Source organism: Nilaparvata lugens, chromosome 12, assembly GCF_014356525.2.
Source record: "Nilaparvata lugens isolate BPH chromosome 12, ASM1435652v1, whole genome shotgun sequence".
In the NCBI taxonomy this organism is placed as follows: domain Eukaryota; kingdom Metazoa; phylum Arthropoda; class Insecta; order Hemiptera; family Delphacidae; genus Nilaparvata; species Nilaparvata lugens.
Window position 1 is genome coordinate 17,278,682 of NC_052515.1, and position 25,749 is coordinate 17,304,430.

Consider the following 25,749-nt stretch of genomic DNA (forward strand, 5'->3'; position numbering starts at 1 on the left):
TGCGGCTAATCTGAATTCGGCCAATGAGATTTCTTTTTTGTTCCTATGCTTCTTCGTGTAAGTGGCGTGGGGCTCTGTGTATGCTATTGCACTGAAAAGGCTGTTTCTATTGCTGATCGTTTGACTCCAAGTAAGTTATTTATATTATTTCTCTTTTATTTCTCATTGTCAGATTGTAAAATATTATAAATGTGAAGCTGATGATTTGTTCTAGATATTTTGTTGATAATATTTGTCTTGTATGAGTTCCTGACGTAGAAGTTAAATATTTAAGTGCGTCGCGGTACCTTCTCAACCGTCATCAGAATGGCTGCCCATAAGCAAAGCATTGGGAAAGTCGCTATTTTCAACCAATTGTTTTAATGCATTATTCAACTTATTTCGAAAATCTATTGTAGCTAAAATATTTTCCCATATTTCAATCGTATGTTCTGAATTTTGTTAAGATCTTTCAAGTCATTATCGTCAAGTTTAGTCGATTTGAAGTGGGTCATCTTTTTCCCGTATAACGAAGCCATAAGCCATATTGCTGTGTATAAGCTTGCCTCCATTTGCTATAGCATTGGGTACCCTATGCAACGTTATAACCTATGGACCTTATGCTGTGTTAGATTAGTCGTGCGGTTTTTTACAATAAACTTGATAAAGTCAGTGATATTTTAAAATAATGTAAGTATATCAACTGCATAATTATATTTTTACCTAGTTTGAGTCAAGAAGCTGCTTGTCTGGCTTTCATTGTCGTTTTTCGTATCAAAATAGATATCCGATTCTACACCATTGAAAGCTTGGGAAGTCGATTTGGCGGTTATTTGTAATCATTGTATTATTATCTAAATTTTATATTCTAATAAGCTCTACTAATAATTATTTCATTTAATAATTTTGTTAATGCTTGTCATGATGAGGGGAAGGGGAATTGAAGGTCAAAATGGAGAATAAATTTATAAATTCTTCAATAAAATAGAACTTGTGATATTGATATGGATAACAACTACTGTCTTCCTAATTTCTGAAATAATTTGATAAATAAGCCTTAATTTTTTAACAAATTATCTGCGTCATCATGATTCTAATCAATAGGAACCTACCCTAAAATTAAATCTTAAAACTTGTTTTTTAGTTGAAAATATAGTGGTTTATTATCTTGTATGATGAAAAAAAATTTACATAAAGTTCTTTGATAATAATAATTTCAAGTACCATCAATTTTTAATTTGCTTTTATGATATAATCATTTAGTATAAAAATTTACATCCTCAAGTTTAATTACAGGATTTTGATTGACCTACATTCAATTTCCAAATTTTTAGTGTTAATGTAAATCAACGTTTAACTGTTTCAGTCCTTTCTGATTATTGAATGCTATGAATTTAGACTTATTTTCTTTAATGTGACAATAAATACCATAAAATCAACATTTATTTTATATATTTTGCTAACCTAACCACTTGACACTCAAGAACTTTTAATGTTGTGTTATATTTGCTGTTATTTTAATTATATATCTTTTTAATATTACAGTAATCTATTAACTTGGGTTTTCAATTACTTCAAATCAAACTTATATAGGCTAAATATTTTTTTAAATAAAGTCAGTTTTACTATTAGTCAGTCATAACTATTGTTTACAAACAAAACCTTGCAGTTGTGTTTACAAACAGTAAGTTATTTAAAAGATAATTTTGTTCTTCACATTTACAAACATCAATAGGCCTAACTGTTGTTTCACTTTATTGCTTTTTCGTAAAATAGAATCTTTTGTTCCATCCACTTGTTGCATCCTTTATGCTTCTCAAGATCCTAGCCGGTCTACCTGAAATTTATAGAATGCAATCAATAAAATAAGACGACTTTTTTATTAAATAAAATGGATTCGATTAGTTGATGAATTTATATCAATTGATTTGTGACAAGCTTCTATTCTCAAGAATAATATTTATTATATTCAATTTTTTTTAGGTTTTGTTAGTGGTGTATTATTTTTATATAATAATTGAATCCAAGCCAACTTCTCACTTGCTTGTGTCACAATAAAAGTTACTGTTTAGACTGAATTAGACACTGAACCATTTTTTCCATTTAACTGCTATTGTAATTATTTCATTGTTTAGAATTTTCCCTCAATATCTGAATTACTTTTGAATCGCAGAAATAGTTGAATAATCATTTCCCTCCTTTTTTGGTGATATATTTGACACCGTATTAAAAATATCTCTCTCCATTTGAAAAGTATACAAATCATTCATATTGCAATGAATTCAAACAATTTCTATTCAATTACATTAATTTCCGCATTTCTTTAATAAAGAATCGAAAAATTTTCTACCTTCGTTGATGCAATCATTGAATGGATGTATAGATTTGTATTTGTATTTTCCAGCTCATGAATGAGATTGTCTTGATGATCTTTCATTTCCTTCATATTCGTTGTCATTGAACCAATAAAATATATATAATAATAATCATACATAATTATGAATAAATTTAATAATTTTGAATTACAAACTAAACAAGGTTACTATTATTTTTATAAGAGCAAAATTCTACACTTATCCTGTATTTTGTAGAATAAAAATTTGTTTTTCGGAGGGAGGGATTCAAGTAAAAAGAATGCTCGCAACACTTCATTGTAGAATAGGGCCTTCTGAATAATTAAGGGCAAACCAACCCTTTTGTATTCAACCCTTGCTATCCACTTTCAGGTCTCCCCATAAATATAGTATTAATCAATATCTATATATATGACGGTGTATCATCCCTTAATTTCCTCTAGTTTTTTAACCGTTATTACCACAGCACTAACGATTATTCTTTAAAAATGTATTATATCTGGTATTATAGGTGAAGTATTCTTGATTTAGGTCAATAATTATTGAAAGATTTTCGCGCTATCACTTTTTTACAACTCTTTCTATTAGTAACATTTCAGATTAGGCTGTTATTTATCACGGTTATTGTCGTTTACGGTCGTAACCTCAGAGGACTGATAATCGCTAATGCAATGTGTATCCAATCCAGTATCTGATTTGCAATCTGGTTAAATTTGAAATTTAATTTTGAAAGTTGTTTCATGCATCCTCTGCTGTTTTTACCTTGCTGCAATACCGGTTATTGAAGCAATGCAATATAATGCCTAATCTTTTCGTCCATCGTCAGTGCTGGGTGGTATTGGTAATATTCATTGCATCCAGGTGAATGATTCCTATCCGCTAAAAACTCAATTCATAAATTCTTTAGTGAATTGTATTTATCATCAGATGTAACGTTTTTTATAGTTTTTCTATCATATAGAATTTTTTATCTCATAGTGATTGAGAAAACTTTCTCAAATCTTCATTTAAATCTTACTAAATTTCTTTGGAGATTTATGATTTACATTCTGTTATAAATCGTTAGACTCTTCAAGTATGATTAATTAAAATCCATAATAAATTAATATTTTATTTAATAATCTCAAAACTATGAAAACAATAATTTATCTCTTCTTTTATAAAACTACAAATTATGGTAGCAAGACCAATAATGTAATAAGTATTTTTTAGATAGGTTTCTCTGATTCAACAATTTTATTTACATGTTTTTGAAAGTGTTCAAATCGTTTGAAGTCATTATTATTAAGGCTGTTCGGTAGACCTTTTTATTTAAATTGGATAATCTTTTTCAATATAATTGTTAAGATCATTATAAAAGTGAGAAAAAGTGGTAACTGAAATTTTGAGTGGTCTAATAAGCGAGTTATGAGTTGTTGAAGTGCTAAACTCAGTTTTCTCTCCAGATCATAAACGGTTTTGAAATTTCCATTGGAGTTTTTTTTTAATACATTCAGTAGCCTATATCATTGGCTTTGTTCTAATATGCGTTTTTTCGCGATTAATGCCAAAATAAATAAGTTATCGAATTTACAAAAAATGTTACTTTTTATTTATGAACGATATGGGGAATAGAATGTTTTAGTTTGGAAAGAATATTTTTTTGAATTTTTAAGAGAAATTCCAATAATGTAGTCGAAACCGTTTATGATCTGGAAAGAAAACGGAATCTGGAAAGTTAGCACTTTAACAACCCATAACTCGATTATTAGACCACTTAAAAATTTCAGTTGCCACTTCTTCTCACTAAGTTATTTATGAACTTAACAATTTATGATCTTATGATATTTATGATCTTAACAATTATATTGAAAAGATTCAATTTAAATAATAAGAAAAGTGTACCGAACAGCCATAATTTTTCTCAACGTATAAATTGAAATATTGGTAACTGTGTTAACTAGTAACGTTTACAACATTATCTTGATTCGACAGCAGAAGAGAAGACAATAAATATCTTGAACTGCATTGAGAGTAAAAACTTACAGCACTACTTATTTATCTGCTAGTTTTTGAAGTAAAACAATATTTTCAGCTTCAACAAGATACGACACTACTTCTCTAGTATTGTCTGATAAGAGCTCCACTTGTCGAGTTCATATTATCACAACAGCAAAACATTTACGTTGCGTTGTCAAACGCTCAACAGTACTACAGTATTAACAATTATTTTTTATTGTTAGATTGATTACCTATCATTGAAATAAGTATATCTGACTGAATTTCTATTCGTTTGAACGTTCATAAACATTTTTCAAGGCGGGTTTAAAATTTTCTACTTGTTCTTTGTTTGAACTCGGTTCCTTGGCTGCTCCGAAACCGGTTGTGAATGATGTCACTTGTTTTATAGGTTAGGTCAAGCGAGATGGGAGAGTGAGTGAGAGCGAAGCAATGCCTTCTTGATCGTAACGTTGTTGATAGTCAACTTATTTTCAATGCAATGGCGCTCATTTCAATAATGTTCAGCGTGGGTTAAAAAGGGGGCGATAGGTGGTTGGTTCATTTTTATTTCTAGCGTTTTGGAATCATGTTTTGCCAACTTTGATGGTCTCAATGGATTTTCAAATTGTCTGTATTGATTTTTTTTAGATTATCTTGATTTATGCAATAGTGTTAGAAATAATAATATTATTCATCTACTGAAGATATTTATTTTTTCTTCCTAACTTCGACTAGGCCTTTTGGTAATTATTCCTTATGAAGCACTTCTTCCACTTTTACAGAATTAATTTCAACTTGAAAGTTAACAGTAATTTAAATAAAATTACCAATGTAGAAGTGAAAGAATTGCTTCATTATGTTTGATATTTATTGTTTCAAAGAATATAATCAATCCAATTTAGTTAAGAATATGATATTTCGACATCAACTTTGGTGGGATCGCCATTTGATTTTTGAACTACTCAAGAATTCTTTTGTCTTTTGTTAGTTTTTCTTGGTACTTGTCATTGGGATACTCAATTGTCAATCCTCTTTTTGAGAACTAATATATTTGTACTTACTTCTACTACCTATATTGTTTATCCGAATTTAGCCTGCTCTATCAATGCATTTTAAAATAACTAAGTTATCTCATATTTGATTCCCCTATAGGCTACCTTAATCCAGTTGATGATTTGACAAACATAATAAATTACCATTTTTTAGGTTTTAAAAAATTGATTCCCATTATATTTCAATTATTTGCTTCCAAGTAGAACCATGCATATTATTTGGCACTTGGACAGCTCAAAATTGAATTTAATTACAAACATTTGTTTTGTACAGTAGGTAGATATAATAAAATTGATTATCATTGATTAGCCTACTATCCAATTTTATTGTCATTTGGACAAGGCTGAAAATTATTGTTCAATCTCCCTACTGCTTTTAATATTATCCATCTCTATTATACAGTAAAATTTGCTCTCAATTCTGAGGTATTTGGTATCAGAACACCTCAAAATTGTTTAATTGTCCAATATTTAAATTATAAATCTCTGTGATAGAATAAGTTGGAATCCTACCAAAAATGGTAATGTAGAAAGAATTGATTAGTTTTTTGCATTTTTTGTACTTTGATGCTAATCAAAATTTTTATTTCTTTTACAATTTTCTTTAAATCCGGTACACCTAATTTTCAACACATATTTCTTCGGAACCAATTAAAATCGTATTATAATTATTTTCAACACATATTTCTTCGGAACCAAGTAAAATCGTATTATAATAATGCACGATTGGCCAAGTGCAGTCAAGTTTTGCTCCCAATTCAACTCAGAATTTCCCATACCTTGTTTAGAAATCAACGGCTTATTCACAAATACGATATATTATTACAGGTTCGATATCCTGTGGATTATAATTAAAAAGGGTTCCACGAGATTCTGCTACTTTTCTCTTGAGTTTTTATCAAACATAACCATCAAATCAACAGTTCTCCGACAATAACAAACTCGTTTCAGAGCTTTAGAACACACTTTGTTATTGCTATTACGTCACAACACAGCCTGGCAGCCAGAACAAGAGTGGTCAAGGAGGTGGCGCTCCTAGCGGTCGATTTCGGAACCAGCTGCCCCTATCTGCTACCCGGCGGTGTTGCCGTGTGGTGCAAACGACTGGCGCCATGTTGCCAGCTTTCCTGCCGCATCGCAGACCTGTTTGGCAGGTCTCTTTCTCCCCTTCTTTGTCCTCTTTCTCGTGCTCTCTCATCGCTCTCTTTCTGGCTGTTGGCATGGCTTGGTTCGATTGCTTGGCGTCGTTTCCAGAGCAGAGCCTGCCTTTGCTTTGCGTTTGCTTCTCAATTTCAAAATGGCTGCCAACACATCTGAATACGACTCTCTTTCATCTCGACGAAACTCACTCTTTTCAATTTTGCTCTTTTTCTCACTCTTACTCTCATCACTTGTTTCCTTAACGTTTATTTATGCAGTCTCTAAATACCTGTATACGTCCAGGAAAATTAGCTCTGATTTTTCACCCAATTTACGACTAATAATTAGCTATTTCTATCTTTGTAAACTACATGGGGGAGTCTACAGCTTTTTTCTAGCTCTTCTTATCTTTCACTATAATGTTTTTTTTCATAATTTTAAATCAATATTTTCTTTAAATTAAGTCTATAATTTTAGCAATTTGCATAGAATTTGGAAATTATTTTTGTCAAAGTTAGGGAGAGTAAAATTTTTGGGGTCTGCCTATTGGTTTCCTTTTATGAATCCTTTCATAATTCCAAGTTATAATTCAGCAGAATCTATGGATACATTCATAATTCCAAGTTACTATTTAATTCAGAAGAATTCAACCCGTAAGTTCAGCATTTGCTTAGAACTTGAACATCGAAATTCAAATGTTTTCTTCTGTTTCTCTACCATGAAACCTCAATTTTTGCAAGTTGTAAGCAATATAGCCTAAATAAAAAATTCATATATTTACTTATTTAAGATTTCCAGCTTGAAAAACTTCGGTAGCTTGATGAATATCAAGTCGAGTCTTTTTGATTCTGAACTGAATCACATTCTCAGTCTTTCTGAACCCAAATTCTTAAGTTAATTTTAAAAAATATTTGTAACTTTTTATCAATGCTAGTTAAATTTCGTATTGATTATTCTTGATGTAATTCTTTGCTTATACTTCTTGTCTGGGAACGTGGAAATCTCGGACTAAGTTCTGTAATCAATTCATCAAAAGTTGTCTTTTCCTTATGGCTTTTCAATGTCTTTGTCAATGTACTCATTGCATCCTATTACTTGACCTTTCCTAGTTAAATTATATATACAAGTTGAAACGTTCTATCAACTTTTCAACGGTTGACTAATTATTATTTACTTCAAGTTCTTTCCTGTTAGTCGGCTTATTATTATTGCCTATTAAGATTTCAGATGGGAAAGCTATAATAAATACTGTAACATTTCTTTGTTAGTTGAATGAGACCAATCAATTTGATTAATAAATAATTATTATTATTACTAGAAGCTACAACATCCACAAAAGTTCATCAAATTTTTCATTCTGATACACATGAGTTATGATGTGATTTATTCCCATGTGGCAATTTTTCCTGTTCACTTGTTCCTTTTATTCAATTGTGAAGTGAAGGGAAATCTCAAGGAATCCTTTGAAATGATCTATTGTCCTTCAAAGAATGTCCTGAGTATTATTGGATGGGTTGGTGTAATGAATTATTTTGTTCACTTGAACAATTTTCAATTGAAGATGACTTTATGTTATGGTTAAATAAACAGAAAACAATAAAATGAAAATGACTCAAACTCGAGTTGAATATTACATTAATTAGTTATTTTTTATAAATTGAGCCACTACTTCCGGTACATTATCAATCTCTAGTACTCTTCAACAGGTTTTGTATCCTAAATTTATTCAATGATTACTAGCGATTCATTATGCATTATGGTGTGATAACAGAGAGTACTTAGTTTATTTTATTTTTTTTTTTATAAATAAGCCTTGGGAATTTGAAGTCGTTTTGTTCAACATGGATTTCTATGAATAATTCAATATGAACTAGGCTATCTCCTCCACTAAAACATAGAAACCATATATTTTATATTGTAGGTTGTCTGTTTTAAAATTTAATATTTATTTTTACATGATAAAAGGTAGGTCTATCTTAGCAAAAATATTACCTCACTCTTCTTTACTTGTAATTAAAATTTACTTTATCTTGGCTTGAACTTTCATTAGTTTTGCATCATTAGCGATGCTACGGTATTTAATCTTACTCACTCCAAGTTTTAGTATCCAATTAAAATATTCCCAGACTTCTATGTCCACCGGTTACCTATGTTAGTCATAATAACTTGGGGAATTATAATTGCTGGTACAGAACTTTCAAAGGTCATAAATTGTGTTCCTGTTTTTAGCCGAGGCGTTCTCTCCCTAGTGCAATCAGCCAGACGTAAGACGTGCTGCCATCTATTGACTTTGCCACTAATTAGATGAAACAAGCCGCATCTGTGCATTGTATAGGCTACACAGAAAGGCCCCAATTTGGCATTATTTAGCTGGGAGAAATTGACATTTTTGTCTTTTGAGAGGGTTTTGATAGAGACAATTTATTTTAAGTTTCAAGTGGAAGTATTCTTACTGAAACATTGTCAATTTTTTAAATGTTACTCACTATTTTAAAAGATAAAAATTTGTCCAGCCCTATCCTCTTTGCATCTTCATTCCTCCCTTGAACCCCAAAAATTCAAATCCTTTACATAGGGGTTATTTTTTTTTTTTCAAATCAAATCATTTATTTCGCCATTTAAAAAAACAATCACAAATAAAGAGCAAATCAAATATGATGAACAATAAATTTAAACAAAATACAAGTGTTAACTTAAAAATAAGAAAATAATAATACAAAATCATAAATATCTCTTTACGTATGTATATATAATTTACGTGTTATATATGGCATCACCAGCAAAAGAATAAACTTTGCCCGCTGGTGACCGTTGCAACATTCTAGCAAGTTTTAAAACATCAACTCAATGACTCACCAATGACTTGGACATGATAGAAAATTAGTTACAGTATTTATCCCACAATAATAGTAAGTTATTGTTAACTATTTTATAAGTTAGTAGTTACCGCTATTACTGAAGATTTATTAGTTTGCGATCGCATTTCCGATTATCCGGGGTCTTGGACCAAGTGTGTGAAATTACATATTTTTTCGGTGTTCCTTCTCACTTTTCTCTCCTTTTCCACTCTTTCTCTCTTGCTCTCTCTCTCTCTCTCTCTATTCTCACAGCCGTAATATCTTGCCAGAATCTCGCCTAGCTCAATTTGGGCTTGTAATGCATGTAATTATAGGGCCTTCCAGTGTCGGGCCTGAACATTGTATCTCTGAAAATTTCCTTTAATAACCTTTATAGACCCTATCGGCTTTCTTGGTCGTTGTTTCTCTGTCCAATAACTTATTCTCTCTTTCTCTCACCCTCTGTTCATTGTCCTCTTTCCCTGTTCCTCTTTCTCCTCCTTCCCCTCCTACTCAAGATCTTTTTTTGGTAGCCTTCTTGAAGCACAACTACTCCCAACTTCTAGGTACAATATTTTTGTTTCATTTCAAATTTTCATCCGTGTCATTTTTGTTTTCTCTCCAATCTCTGGGTCTTCCACACTTTATAACTTCTTTCTCCAATTTACATCGACCCTTTGATATTTTTCATGACACATCTTCAGCTGCTCTTCATCGTTTATCTTCAACATTATCATTCGGTGTAAGCTCTATATTTAGTCGTTCCTCTATCTTTTTGTAATAATGAATATTTTCTGCAACTAAAAAATCTATTTCCCTCTTCATTCTTATTCTGTTTTCAAACAACTTCTTGTGCCTTAGAATTGGAGTAATTTTTACTTTTGAACTCTTTCTCTGTTCTGCTTTATCATCTTCTAGTTTTTGTCTTCCAAATTTGAGTAATTTTTTACCTCTGAGCTCCTAATTCTTGCTGTCTTTTTCTCTTCTCCTTCCTTTTTTAGTTTTTTCCGACTACTATGAGCGGTCACTGGCACGTAGAAGCTAAGCAAAAATTATCTCCAGTTTGATCTCGGCTACGTCGTGCTGGAGTAGGCAGGCTTTTAGAGAAAGATAGAACAAAGAGAGAGAGAGAGAGTGAGAATGATAGAGTAAAACAAAATATGACAGGGAGAGAAGAGAATGATAGTGGCCTGTTGAGGCTATTGGCCAGCTTGCTTTTTCGTCTTCTTTATTTCCTCTTACTCCTCCACCTCCTCCTCATTTTCTTCGTCTTCTTCTGTTTTAGTCCAGTAATTGCCATTGTTTAATATACTGCTATTAGCCCGCACCTGGCATAAGTTATTTCCGTCTTATTTTTGAAGAAGTAACGGCTGCAGCAGATTTTAGGGATTTCGTAAAAGGAGCGGAGCTTGGCGTTAAATTCATTTTATAATATTTCAAATAATGAGAAGAATGATTGGTTTTCATCAGATGATCTCTATGTACACTGTACAGACTTTTATTGTGGGTTTAGGAGCAACAGTTTATTTATAGTTGAAATGTGATTGCAAAAAAACATCCTTTTACACTAAAATATTTTGAGCTTGAGCGTGCAATACGTTTCTAAAAGCTTCCTGATTCTGAATTATTGGATAAATAAATTAATAATCTGCTAATGTTCGTGATGGTGGAATTTGATAATAGACTGTAGATCAATCAGAACTAGTCTTTGTATAGTTTCTCTCACACTAGTTTTTCTATTTCATTTTTGATGGGAAATTTATCACCATTGATGATGTTACTGTTTCAAATACTGAAGTTTATTCAATACGGATTTCTGTTACACCAACTTCACTGCAATACTGAATAATGTTCACAAAATTGCACATAATGCATAAAAAGCCAAACTTTTTATTGACTTCATGAAGGGTCAGTTTAAAGGAATTACTTTTTTCCAAGAATAATCTAATTCTACTACATTATATAGAATAGAATAGCTGCCTTTATTTTTACCTAGGAGGGCGGAGTTAGGGCGCAGCCGGCCCTCTCTTACACTCAACGCTCAAATTATATCTGAGATAGTTACAATGAATGATCATTTTCTCAAGATTAATCCGCTTCGACAATATCTTACAGACCTTGACAAATGACAGCAACGTCACTGCGTTATTCAAAGGGAAAACAACAACCCATTCCCTGTCGACAATAAATATCTGTCGGAAGGCAGATCATTTTTATCATGCCTTGTCCTTTGAAAAGGGAGGGGGTATGACCTTGCCATCCCTTGACCTCCCCTTCCTGCCTTCCACCAAGTGACAACAATCTTGTCGTCTTATCTCTCCCTTCTCCCTTCCCTCAAAGTGCCAGACTGACCTAGAGCGCAGCAAGCCCTTGTTTCCCTTTTCGTTGGCCCTTTAACCCAAGGGCTTTTCCTTCTCTTGTACATCACTGGTGCTGCATTCCCTTACACTCACACACATCAAAGCAACAGACGACCAAGAAGAGAGTTGCCATTCATGTGCTGGTGGTTTGTCTTCGCCCTCTCCCTCACCCCTCCTTACTCACTTGTTCTCTCAGTTGAGGAAGTGTGCCTTCTTTTTCTGTTTCCGGGTATCCTCCTTCTTGGTCTTTGCCCTTTGCCATTACCTTTGATAGAAGAATGGGGGTTGAAAGTGTCCTTCATGACCTACTAAAGTTGTTGGGGTGAATGGATTTGTTTTGGTTTATTTAGACATTTTTTGTTGGCTAGTTGTGGTTGTTTTGTACATTTTAAGCTCTTCAGCCATTGACAGGAAAATGATGGCTTCATTGTGTTTACCTCTTCATGATCTTTACAATTGTAGTAGTATACATCTAAAACCCTCGTTAACAGTTTTCATTACCCATTGAGTTGGAAACTTTGTTTTGTTATCTCCTTGTTTGAAAATTATTAGATTCGAGTTGGCAATTATTGTGAAGTTCAGATATTCTGATATAAGAGATTGATTTTAGTATTATTGTAATTTGTTCAGTTGAGCTGTTTGGTAGCAGTTATTCAAGGGACCAAAGAATTAACTTGGGCAGTAAATTATTATCAGTGACAATCATATCCGGTTTCCAAAACAGAATAAATTTTAATTTGATTTTTAATCATATGTCACCTGTTACACGGATAAATATCTGGTCAAAGATCTTATATAAATAATCCTTGATTGTATAAAATTTGTCAAAAATCTTTGATCAAATATTTTATCTTTTCAATAATCAATTCATTGCTTGACAATTTCTCAGAACAATAAAGTAAAACTCGAATTTGTATTGTAACAAAACTGAAGAAGGACATCCATTCATGGTGCTGTTACAGTACGTAAACGTTTGATAAATTCAATTTTCTAATTACTTTCAACTCATACACTGACTGACATTGAACGTCCAATACAATCCCTGTCGCTGTCCACTCGTTTGTGAACTGTGAAGCTCTCCGACAAAAAAGCAGTCTAAATATTCAGATCGGATATCCGGGGGTGCAGTCCTGAAGAGAGGAGATGTAAGTGTGGTAGTTTTTTAGTTGGAGGAGGAGTATGGCTAGCGCGGCTCATCGATTATAATAATTCATTAGGAAGTGGTCGGTGGGTGTGTGAGAGAGTGAGTGTGAGTGAGGGGGAACCGCGCGAGACCAGTCGTCGGTTGAGGGTTGGGTTTTAGGGGTGGATGAGGGGTTTGGGGCACGTTCAATACTTCCGCGGATCGCTAGAGTGCTGTTGCCGGGAAAATGTTATGCTGCTAGTGCCAGGGGGGGGGGAAGCTCCTAGGTCCCGGCTGGCTTTAATTGCCTTTCCGATGTACCCCCTCCCACCCTAGCACCCCCACCTCCCACCTTCCTTCTTATATTTATGTAGCTGAGTGCACGCGGGAAGTGTGCGTGCGTGTGAGTATATACACGTGTCAGGGTAGTGGTAGATGATTGTTGGGGGAGGGAGGTTTAAATTCAAGGTTTCATTTGTGAAGTAGGGGAGGTTTCTTGGAATTTGATCAGGGTTTTTTATTGGAGGCTGCTGTTTGCGATACGCTGTAATTGGTAGCAATGGTTAAAGCCCTGTTTTCCAATGAATTTTTCTTTGTTGAGCATTAAAATATCATTCGATCTTATGAGTGTTTTTACATATTTCAATTCTGTCAGTGAGTGATCACTACCATAAGAACAAATGGTATTATTTTTTGCGTAGCAGAGCGAAAATTATTGGAAATCAAGGTTTAAGAAAGGCTTTTCTCATTTTTGTACTACAGTATTATGCGTTGTCTTCTGAAAACTAAGAGAAATTTTATTTCTTAGCAAACGATTAGTAATGTTTCAATTACTGTACGTTTAAATTTGATTCCCTGATTATGATTGTATACTGTATTAGACTTGTTTTAGGACTGAAATGTAATTAGAGCTTGATCGGGTTTTATTAGAACGATTACTAAAGTTGAAGTTTCAACTATATAGATAATAGATATTTTACGCATTTTGAAGGCATATTCATTAATAGCCTGTCAAATTTTGTATGTTCTCATTCAATAAACATATCATGATGGGGTTTGGTCTGATTCTCGGAATTCTATCATTTGTTTTATGTACGAGAATTATTGTTAAATCTGTTTTTGACATGATTTGAATTTGCAATTTGAAAATATGTTAGCTCTGGTTGAGTCAGATTTTGTTCAGAATTTTATTCCATTTCGATAGATGGCTTTCAAAATGTTACAGTTTCTACCAATTAATTCTGGTAATTGAATTTATTTAAGGATTGGAAATTTAGTAATTCGCATTGATTTCATTTCTCATTGTATTATGATTGGAGAGGATTTTATTCTTGGAATTGAATTTAAATATGAACCAATTTATCAGATTCTGACAGATATTTATTGATATTGATTGTATTGATAATTATAATTATAATACTGTATTATCAATAATACCTGTATAAATACTTTTCTAAATTGATCGAAAAGATTGTTGTTTCATCCTAACCTGGAATGTCTCGTATCTAATCATCAACTGAAACCATTAAATTAATTCAGTGACATTATTCTCTAGTATTTTAAAAAATAATCTTATGATTCATTTATTGTTTCAACATATTGATTATATTTACATATAATCAAATAATACATATAAATTTATTTATTGATTGATATTAGATAAACACGTTCATCTACATTAGTAATTATCTTATCTTTCATCTCCATGAGAACCGTTTTATCAACAATTTTTCGGGCAGTATTATCGAAATTCACCCCCATCAAATTCTGAATCAAACTTGTCCAGCCTTGTATGTGTGCGCCAGCGCGCTGTCGTGATGAGTGGAATGGAATGGCAAGGCAAGTGGCACGTGAAGAGGCAAGTTGTTAGGCAAGGGGAACGGGGGAAATGTAATGGAACAAAGGCTGGTTGGTTGCCTGGCGAGGATGTAGGGCTTGCTTGTTTCGCTTGGGTAGATGTGCGCGCGCGTGTGTATGTGTGTGAGTGTGAGATGGTTGATTATATGGAGGGGTTGCGCCGAAGCTTTCTACTATGGGTCTCTCTCTTTTCCTTCATCCTCTTCCACATTCGTGTGCTGGGTTTGACGCCCTCTCTGTTCCATGTTCAGATGTGTTTCAGCTGGATCTGGGTATATCTTTCTCTCTGTTATGATGTATAATGTTTGTCTTACTTACCTTATCCTCCCCGTCTTCAATAAATTTTTCTTGTAATTTCTGACTGTATTTTTCGATCCTTCGATTTCAAATTTACGGCGCAAGATTTTTTATCTGCTATTTCTCCAAATCCGTAAATTTTATATTTTATCATATCTATAATACATTTTCCTACATATTCCCTGATCTCATCCATTTTCCTGACTCCATTTTTGTTACGACTGTTCTCATATTATGCCTCCTTTCCGTTTCCGTTTACTACTTCTTACCTGTGATTCCTCTTATTTTCCTCCACTTCCTTCTGATCTTCTTTTCGTTCCTATTTATGTATTTTCTTCACACAGTTCTGCTTAAAACTTGACATTTTTCTCCAAGGATTTTTTGTCAATTTTTTATATTTCTTTGGTCCCATATCCTCAATTCCTTCCCTCACTGATCCTCCCTCCAATTCAAACAGTGCCGTTGATTCAGCATTCCCTTTTTAAATCATCATTCTCATTATCGTCTTAATCACCACTTTCTTATTGTACATGTCCTTTATCATCTTTCATTGTCCACTCCTTCATGACTTATTGTCCTATTCATAATCCTTTCTTTATCCAATCTCTACTCTTCATTATTCTCCTCTTTTCCATCTCTCTTGGATAAAATCACTTCCTCTTCTTCACCACTATTCTGATCATCCTCTTCTTCATCACCTCTCTCATTGTCCTCTTCTTCTTCATAAATACCTCTGCATCCTCTGCTTCTGCCTTTCCATTCAATTTCCCATTCCCTGCTCTGTTTCGATACTATTGCTCTCCACTCATTGTCCGCTTCTTCATCACAAATCTCTCCTCATCCTTATCTTCCGCCTCTCCTGCGTTCTCCACGACTCTTTCCACCTCAGCTTCCACTCCACTCCACTCCTCACAACCATTCCTTCTCCACCATGTATTCCTCTCATCGTGCTCTCCTTTCCATGTTTCTCTGTCGAACACACTCACACATAAACACTCGCACGCACGCACACGGTTGCTGCGTCGACGCTTTCTAAAGCCTGGGAATGTCTTATTGACCCGCGCACCTCCTCTCATCCCCTGTTGGCGTTTTCATGCGCCAACATGTGCCTCGGTGGAGAGGAGGGTTGGGGAGGGTTGTAGCACTCACACTGCAGCTGCTGGCTCGAAGAATTCCCGTTGCGGTGGTGGGGTGAGGGACGGAGAGAGAGTCGCCAGGTTTTTCGTGTCCTCTCGCTCGCCACTCGGTTTTCTCTTTCTCTAGTTGTAGTTGCCGAAATATCCGCAGCACAGCGCTGGTGTCGCTCTTTTTTTCCCCACCACCAGCGCCGCCATCAAGCAAGCGGAGGCAGTGTTGCCTTCTCTTTTCTTTGGCCAGCAGTCTGAAGCACACAGTGGTCGTGTCCATTGCATGTAGTTGGTGGCGATTTTTGTTAGTTGGCGCGGTTCATTGTGTGTGTGTGAGTGAGTGAATTGGATTGTGTGTGCTTCATCTGACCACGTTGTCAGCAATAATTGTGAAGAATGTTGGTGCGTTTTGGTTTGGAGGATTGCAGCAGCAGCACCACCACGAGGGAGCCGAACTACCATTGGTGACGCGCGTCCTCTCTTCCCTCCCCCCTGCACCCCCGCAACCTCTATACACGCGTGTTCAGGTTGTGAAATAGTTGCTACAGGGTTTCTAGGTTCTAGATTTGCGTCTTCGATCCCAAAATACGCTAGAATTACAGTGTTTTCTATGGTTTGAAGTGATTTTTAACTTGTAAACATCGTCACCTGGATTTTAAACCCTAAAGTATTTTGATTTCAAAGTAATCTGTTTAGTTTTGAGTTGTAGTTACCGTGGAGTTGTGTTGAGGTTATTTTAATGGTTAGGCCTACTGTTGATTTATTGGGATCTGTTTAGGTTAGTTGTTAGTTGAGTGGTGCTAGTTAGTGGTCTATGATTAGGCTCGATTCAGACACGTTGTCGCGGGGAGCTCTCTTGTTCCCTTCCAAACATTACTCCTCGAACATCACGGCAATGTGCTGCTAGTGAATATAAATCCATACAGTTCGGTTGAAAGTGTTGGTAGATAAGTGTAAGGTAGAAACATTTTGCAAATGGCGGATCAACAGCAACGTAACAGCTGGGAGGAATGGTGGTCGCAGGACCAGCAACAGTCGCTGCTGCATCACCAGCAGACGCTAGCGGCACAACACGCTGCAGCTGCGGCTGCAGCCGCCCACCAACACCCGGCTTCGACGGCTGCGTCGGCCGCAGCCGCGCATCAGCTGTTCAGCTACAAAATGGCGGCCAGTAATTTCCAGAATCTGGCAGCGGCGGCGGCGGCGACCACACCGGTGTCTTCGCCTGGAGGCGGCTACGACTACAGAATGCCTCCAGCCGCCTCCAACCACGCAGCTGCGGCTGCTGCGGCCGCAGCTGGCCAGTGGTGGTACCCGCCGCAGGGGGGTGGCATGGACGGTGGTGGGGGAGGCGGTGGGGGCGGAGTGGGAGGTGGCATGCAGAATGCTCAGCCCAATATGATGGTAGGTGTTCATTTCTGCATTATGGTGCTACTCTTAGTTTGAATATTATAATCAATCAATCATTTATTTCTTTCCAAAACATACATGAAAAAGTCAAAAACTAAAAACTAACTTAAGGCTAAAGAGAAATAGTGACTGTATAAAATCATTTTTTTACAGTAAATTCGTTTATAGGCCTACTGTAGCATTCTAAATCTAATCACATCATCTTGTCATCTATTTGACTTATTTGGTGATTAATCATTGTTATTACCTGTCAATCGAACTTGAAGAAATAGGTCTTCTTGGTGTAGGTATTCTTGAATTGTGGTACCATATTCACTTCTTTTAAATGTCGTTTGTCCATTTACTCGAATAGGCTACTTGAATTATTTCCTACTGGTTAATCATTACTATTCAATGTTAATCTAACTTCAAGAAATGGGAGTTGCATTCTTTGCTGTGGTTGAATGGTGGTACTATATTCACTGATGTTGTTTATCCATTTAACTGTATGTAGTTTGTTTATACCTAGCAAATCAGCCCCAATTTCGAGAAATGAAAAGAAATGAGTGTTGAGTGATTGTTATGTTTCAATGGTGGTACTGCATTTGCTGTAAAAATATTTTATTTTTATTGGATTATTTATCAGTCCGATAATCGTCGTGAATGACAATTTATTACTCCTTGAAAATTTCAAGAAGTTTTTCCTTGTCGAGAGAATGACTGGGACGGGTTTTACTCACACAACTTGATACATAATGTTTGAATGTTGTATCAAGCTAATATCAACTTGTATAACAGCAGTATTGAATTAGCTAATCATACCTAATTAGCAATCTAAAGATGAAAATGAACTCAAAGTATACATCTCAGTATTGGATAGTTTGTTAATGCTCTTGGAATCTTTCTTCAGTGGTATGTTTTCGGTCACTCTCTCATTTTAGCTTGCATTCTTCATATTAGACCTATCACTCATTCTTAAAAGATATTCATATCCTTGATGATGAATTATATAATTTAATACTGGAGCTGTTCCCAAGAACCATCCTTTTTAGACTTGAAGAGAGTGTAGACAGGGTGCATTGTGCTCAAATTACTGTCATTAATAGAAGATATGTATTGTTATTGCCTCCCGCCTTCTATGTTGAATGCATTTTGAGTCTTGCTGGATCTAAAACTCTTGCCTCATTTGTAGGCTATTATTGTTTAGGTCTTTGTGATGATTGTAGAAGTGTTTTTTATGTTCTTTGGTCAGACTTTCATTTTCCTAACTACTTTCCCTATCAATATAAATTTATCCACTTATTAGTTAGGTTTAGGAAGTCTTAGGTCCCATAAAGATAGTGGTTGCTGCTACTAGCAAAGATGATAAGAATAGGAATTCTATTATAATATGTCTTGAGAAATTCTCTATTTTTACTGCTGCCAATCTCGGCCAATTTTGAATCTTACATCAGAGGATTAGAAAGTTAAAGAGTGTTATTACAGTAAAATTATGATCTCTGTAATGGTTGACTGAATTTTCTACGGGTTTCTGCTCATTACTTGTAAAATTCGTTCTTCATGCACGTGTTAAAACTTGTACACCTTGATGTTACAATTTTCATTACGTTTTTTACAGGAATAATTCTATGATCTCACTATCAATTTTAACTCAAAATATGAAATATATTGATAAACAATTATTTTTGTTCCATTTAACATTAAATTCGTGGGTTATCTATCGACGTCCTCCAGATATTGATATTTAGTTCCCAGACTTCTCCATTATTCAGCTATTAAAGGTAACCAACTATTAGGGACAGAGACGATTCATTAACTTGAGATTTATGAGATTTGTGAGCTAGTACTGCACAATTGGAACAGTAATTGAGTACTTCAGGTTAGTTATTAAGCTTGTTATAATATTTGTAATCATGTATTGCTAAATTAGACTTGGTTATTCATGTGCGTCATTGTAGTAACAATGTTGAGCATGAATTTTGTGATATCTATTAATACGTTTTGGGCCTATTACTGGAAATAAATTTGAATCTATTCTCGCCTGTAAGAAATATTCTGTTGAATCACTCACTATTCATCATTTCAATATATTATTCTTCATCGATCTATGGGAAACATTCTTATATCTTGTATATACTATGTTTGAAATTTTCTCCCACATTACATGACCCACAACTATACCCATTATTGTCTTGTTGCAATACCATAAATTAATTTCTCCATTAATTCATCTGAATTAGCAGTTCATGAAATGCATTTATTTCCCCAAAAAATCACAAATGCAGCAAATGCAAGAGCTCAACTTCAACTTAAGATGAAACAAACTAACAGCTTAACAACTAAGCATAAATTAAAATATAAGAGTAATGTTTCCTATATTTACATTGAATTTCTGTGTGATGTGTTGAGGTTAAGTTAAGGTGATAAAGATACAGAAAAGAAATACTTGGAACGGCCACAATCACGTATTAAATATGAATAGTTCAGTAACTAGTTTCAGATGCTAAACCATGGTCAGTCTCCAGAAAACCCTTTATTTTTGATCAGGCTACCTTGATTGATGGAGTAATAATAGTTTAATAGAGATTGATAATTGTGTAACAACTAAAACTATTTTCTAATGTTTTTTTACTAATAAGTGGTTTCATAAGTCCTTTTTATGTACTTTTAATTTACATTGTACTTGATTGCTATTTTGACTCTCCTATTCTACTCACGTCATCATGTTTGGGTTAGGTCAATAGATAGGGGAATCGAACTTTCTTGTCAGAGATAACGGTATCACAAGAAGAAATCCTCATTTTATTACGTAGCTTCGGCTGGTTCTGGCTGGTATTGTAGTGCTATTATCATCGTGGTTTCCTCATAGATTCATTGGGGCCATAATCCATTAAATTTAGCAATCCTGTCTTGAATTATTGTATTGAGTCAGGCCATACAGTTGCTTGCGGCTTATATTGCAGTAGTTCTTTGTTCTCTGGCTCTGCTCTCTATCTCTCTCTCATTCTCTCCTTTTCCTTACTCCTTCATTGCTGTTCAAGGTTTCTTTCCAGGCCACTACAGAATTCCCGCCTTGCTTTCGATATAGATTATTTTTATTGTTGTTTTCGTCTTACTCATTTACATATCGTGCATGTTCTCTTTTACATACCCGCCAGCACGTGAAAGGGTACAGAGCATTCTAGAAAGGTATAAGTACTTGGTTAGAGAAATTTGTATCGACTGAAAGAAGTTTTTGAAGTAATTGAACTCGTATCTTGGCATTGATAAGGGTTTTGGTTGAAGAGTTGTTCAAGTTTGAAGAATGGGAAGGATTATTCCAATTTTAGAGTGAATCTGTAAGAAAAATAAATATTACACTAGTTGAACTGCCGTGGAATGATGTCATGAAATAATTCATGAATACGTTACCAATTCGGAAACAATGAAAATAATTTCCCTGTTGTAAATATTTGATTCATTTTTATGAAGTTCCCTTGTGAATATCTGCACCCTGACAATATATGAAGCACTTTATATTCATGAAATATTTGAAATTACAATAGTTTTCTTATTCTATTTATCTTTTATTGTATTTATCTAATATATCTTTGTTCTTTCAAAATCATTAAATCCCAAACAGAATGTGTAACCAGGATAGTATTAGAGAAATTTTATTGTCTTGCACTTCACTCAAATTTTCATCATAGTATATATTACTGTACTTTCTATGACTATAACATTCGAAAGTAATAATTATTAGGACACAGTGAAGCCTTTCATGATAAGAAATCTCAATAGGAGTGAGTTTTCAATACAAAATTGTGCTCAGAGTGCCTCAGGGCACGTTTATCGAAGCATTCTGTGCCAGAAATTTAATGGATATAATCCGATTTCAAATGTAGTGCTTGTCAGTTAAGCTGCACCGTTGCTAATAACTAAATAACTGAGCAATAGCTGAATTAGGTTTTGGGTTCCATTAAAACGTGTTCTGATTCGAAATTTGATCTTAATCCGTTATTGATCAATTTGATTGAGTATTTTTGCCGACATTTTACTAATTCAAGGTATTTTGTTTTGCAATGAGGATTAATGTTTATGATTGTTATTGCTTCATATAATCTTGTCCTTAGAACTATTAGAAGCTTAATAAAATCAATGTAGATTTTTAGGGTATTATTATTGAAAATATGCATTGAACTGTCAAGTGTTTTCACAACGATTTTATGTATTTATCATCTGCTAAATATGATGAGAATCACTGTATCTCATTCCTTTCAAACCAGAAATCTCATTCTAGAAGTGTTCTTAGTACATTATATATGTGGCCTTTTTGATGCACCTACAGTCTAAATATTAATAAGTTGAAGCAGGAGCTTTTTCAACTTACTCAATAATATCGCCATAAGATAATGCAGCGTTTTTACATTGAACATTATATTATAGTAACAGACTATTTATGAAAGTCTCAATTTCACAAAATCTGGCAACGCCGATATTTGGTCAGCTGGAAGTTCCTTTCAACTCATTCTATTGAGAGAATAGCAGACCTGTATTTCCTTCTTATCCCATGTGAGTTTTATCATTCCTTTGTTCTGATTTCGGCAATGATTCTTCGGTTCTTCTTGTGGCATTGTGGCTGTTTCCCATTCGTTCCACTCCAATAATTTCTCTTTATTGTTCTCTTTCTCAGCTATTTTGTCCATTTTCGCTCTCTGTTCTTCAGCCTTCTCAGAAGGATTTGCTTGGTGTTATTTCATCCTTCGATTCTGATTCGAATGCAGTCTGATGATTGGCTGTATTTTTATTGTTATGCACGTAACGCTTTGTTATCAGAGGTTGGGACCTTGGTTTTCCAGGATTTTGTGGATACTGCCATGTTTTCTAAAATATATCTTTGAATTTTCATTTTTTCTAGTTCAGTTCTTCCATATAACTGATCCTGAGTTGCTTTCAATTTGAAAGATTCAAATTGAATTACTTCAATTTGAACTATTCTTCAAAAGTGTCCTACTAAATAATCATAAATTATTCTTATTTATCCTACTAAATAATTAGAACATCTCTAGATTGTATTTTTTGGACTTGGATTTTGTTCAGGATTGTTGAAAATGAAAATGTATCTAGTTGTCTGGAAGACGTCATTTTGTATAAAAATGAAGAAAATGAATAGTTTTGGGCTGAGTTGACTTTTCCCCCGATTTGTCATATACATGTCAAATCTGCTTGAAAATGCTGATTTCTTTTTAGTGAAGACTGAAGTTTTGATTGGCCAGTAAATAAAGTTAAACTTGGAAATGTCCTTGAATTTTTCAGTGCTTACATTGACGTATTTGTTGCTTCTTTCTTGTCAAATCCTTCGTATATCCAATCAAAAACTCATTCATTTATTTGTTGAAGAGATGAAATTTTGATAGATTATTGCGTGATCCACTAGTTTTTGTCATTTTTTCAACTTGTTTTCAAGTAGATATATTATGTATTTTTGTGTTCCAATAATAAATCAGTTTGAACTGTTTACTTTAAAATCGTGAGAACTAGATAGTGAACTGTGCAGGCCTGTCTTGTTTTTGTAAATAGTTTTAAGACCAATTTGCACACAACGGATGATCTGATGTCAACATGTCAATCATTCTTGTTATTGTTGTTCGACAATTTCCTTCATCAACATCTTCTTTTATGTGATGTTTTCAATTCATCTCGTTTCTTAGTTCCCTGTCAGCTATTTGTCTATACTATTGAAAATTCAATCCTCCTTATTTAAGTATTTCTCCAATCTTGAATTAATCAGTTTATTTGTAGTGCCTACAAATTTTATCAATAAGATTGCTACATACTTGTTTTGTCAAGACCAGAAATCTTGACAGACTGTCATTCAAGATACTGTTTGGTACAAATCAAATCCAAAAAAGCTCTATTAATTTTGAAGTATTGTTGTAAACCATTAGTTAATATCATAAAACTTGAAAGGGCACGTAATACAGAATTGATATAGAATATTATTATGTTATTAAAATATTGAAATTTTATCTTATAATGTGATAAGCTGCTCACACACTAGACGTTTTCACTGTACGTTTTGCAGCATGTCTAAATGTATCTGTATCACTGGTAGTGTGGGCAGATTCTATATATTATTATATGTGTCTTGAAACATGCTCGAAAGTTTGTATCAGTTGAATTTATAATCAAATTAATTAAATTTGGATTGGAACAGCTCAAGAAGGCTTCTTATGATGGCTTGCAAGTTGGCTGTTTTAATTCAAAAGTTCTTGAATTCCAGAGTAGTAACTTAATCTTTACCGATGTTGAAATTATATAAAACCTTGTTACCGAGTTCCAGAGTTAGCTGAAAACTGGTTATTAGTAAAATTCCACGGAATCCGATAATTGAAATTGGATAACTGGATGTGAAATGTGTGATACAAGCAACAATTATCCTCTGAATTATTACTGATGTCATCACACCGGTTATTGAATCATCGGTTTTTACCGGGAAAATGGCAATTCAGTAAATACGATTTCCTCTCATGGGCTTTACCTCTGCTCTTACACACTCTTTTTTATTTCCCTCCTACTCTCTCTGCATCAATCTCTCTTTCTCTGTCTGTCCGACACGCATGAAATATTGCAACTCGGTCGATACCTATAAACCTTTCCAACGTGGATGAGTCAGCTCAGTTATAATTCGGCTCATGGCTCATGTTGACTGTCAATCTGTTCATGACCCCATTTTGGGTCAATATGGACTGCTGCCACTGAAATAGAGTCTGGTCAGCACTTTTCTCGTCCTTGGTTCATTGCAGTGGGTTCTTTCAAGACTGTGGGAAGTTAACTGTCAAAAAGCTAGAAATTTGTCATTTAATTCTATATCTCAGTATGTGATGTTAATTATCAGAAGTTTTGAAGGCATCTCCTTGAATTACGGTCAGAACATATTTATTATAACAATTATTGTAAAATAGATTTCTGATTCAAATTTTGATGTATCAGTTCTTGATGTTGATGATTAGGATTTCAGAAATCTCCAAATTTTAGTCACTTGAAAAAAAAATAATTGCCACATATCAATTAATTATCAAATTTCAATATAGATAGTATCTCACTTTTTTAGTCATGATTCTAGGAGGCTTTTTCTCTCAAATTCATGCGAACTAAACTCTTGGAACTTGATTTGTTGTTTCTTGCTCGACTTTTTAAGAAGCTTTATTGCTGTTCCAAACATTTTTCTATTTATAGAATATTGGTTAAATGCGATGCATGTAGCAAGTTGAGCAGTTACAATGTGCTAAATCTCTGACCCTTGTATTCCCAGTCCTTCCACCTCTATTATCAGCCGAAACTAAACAAGAAAAATGTAAATTGCGTTATCAGTGGAGAGGCCAACCTTTTTGACCCGCCATTTGTGATCTGTCTCGTCTCCCGGATGTAGCTTTGCTTCCTCTGGTGATTGACCCCTTATTTTTTATTAATACATTTCTGTTTGGCACGATTATTTCGATGAATTCTCAATTTCAGTATAGTTGTTGAGAATTAATAAACTATTTCATTGTGTGAGATTTAGGCTTCTTGTCTCAGTTTCAGTAGCCTAAGTAGGTGCTCTTGTTAAAGTAGTAGTACTTTTTAATATATTGTTAAAGTAGTAGTACTTTTCAATATATTGTATTAATTTGTAAAATAGCAAAAATTATAAATTTTTTGTGATCAGGAGAGAACTACAGGCTCACCCATAACTACTCTCAAATTTTGGTAACTTACTCCGAAAAATGAGTTATGACTTCATTTACGTTAATTCTAAGTCCAATTTCCGGTAAATATCAACGTTTTCATTCCCCATAGTACCCATCAATGTTGCAATCATAATGAGTGTATAAGAATTTCTACACTAAACTTAATTGCATGTAAATATGAAATTTTATCTTTGAAACTGAAGTGACATTCAAACATTACTGTACAGTTGGTCTTCGTTAAAGAAGCTTAATTATATTTGCTTTTTTATTAAGTAATTGAGTATTGTCGTTAACTAGACTGAGAATTCAATTCTTTGTAGTGTTGATCATGCTTTCTGTCCTATTGCAGTTGGTTAAAACTATGCTGGTGCAGCCTGATGAAGAAATTTCAATTTTGAGTAAAAAATAGGACCATTCCTCAGATTAAATGACGAAATACTTGTTTTGTAGCCGGTTTTTGGAAACCTTATCCCGTTGATAAAATTACCATAAACGTTGATTTGATAAAATATGGTCGGTGATTCCTGAAGAATCTTTCATTCTAA

General features: G+C 34.1%; 1 protein-coding gene across 1 annotated transcript in view; it reads left to right on the forward strand.

The window, feature by feature from the left end:
• The first annotated feature begins 16,152 nt into the window (after positions 1–16,152).
• Positions 16,153–25,749, forward strand: part of LOC111058862 (high mobility group-T protein) — a 62,163-nt gene continuing 52,566 nt past the window's right edge. The window contains exon 1 of the mRNA XM_039439003.1: positions 16,153–17,510. Within this exon, the coding sequence (XP_039294937.1) occupies positions 17,082–17,510 (429 nt within the window). The 5' untranslated portion in view covers positions 16,153–17,081. The remainder of the gene's footprint in view (positions 17,511–25,749) is intronic.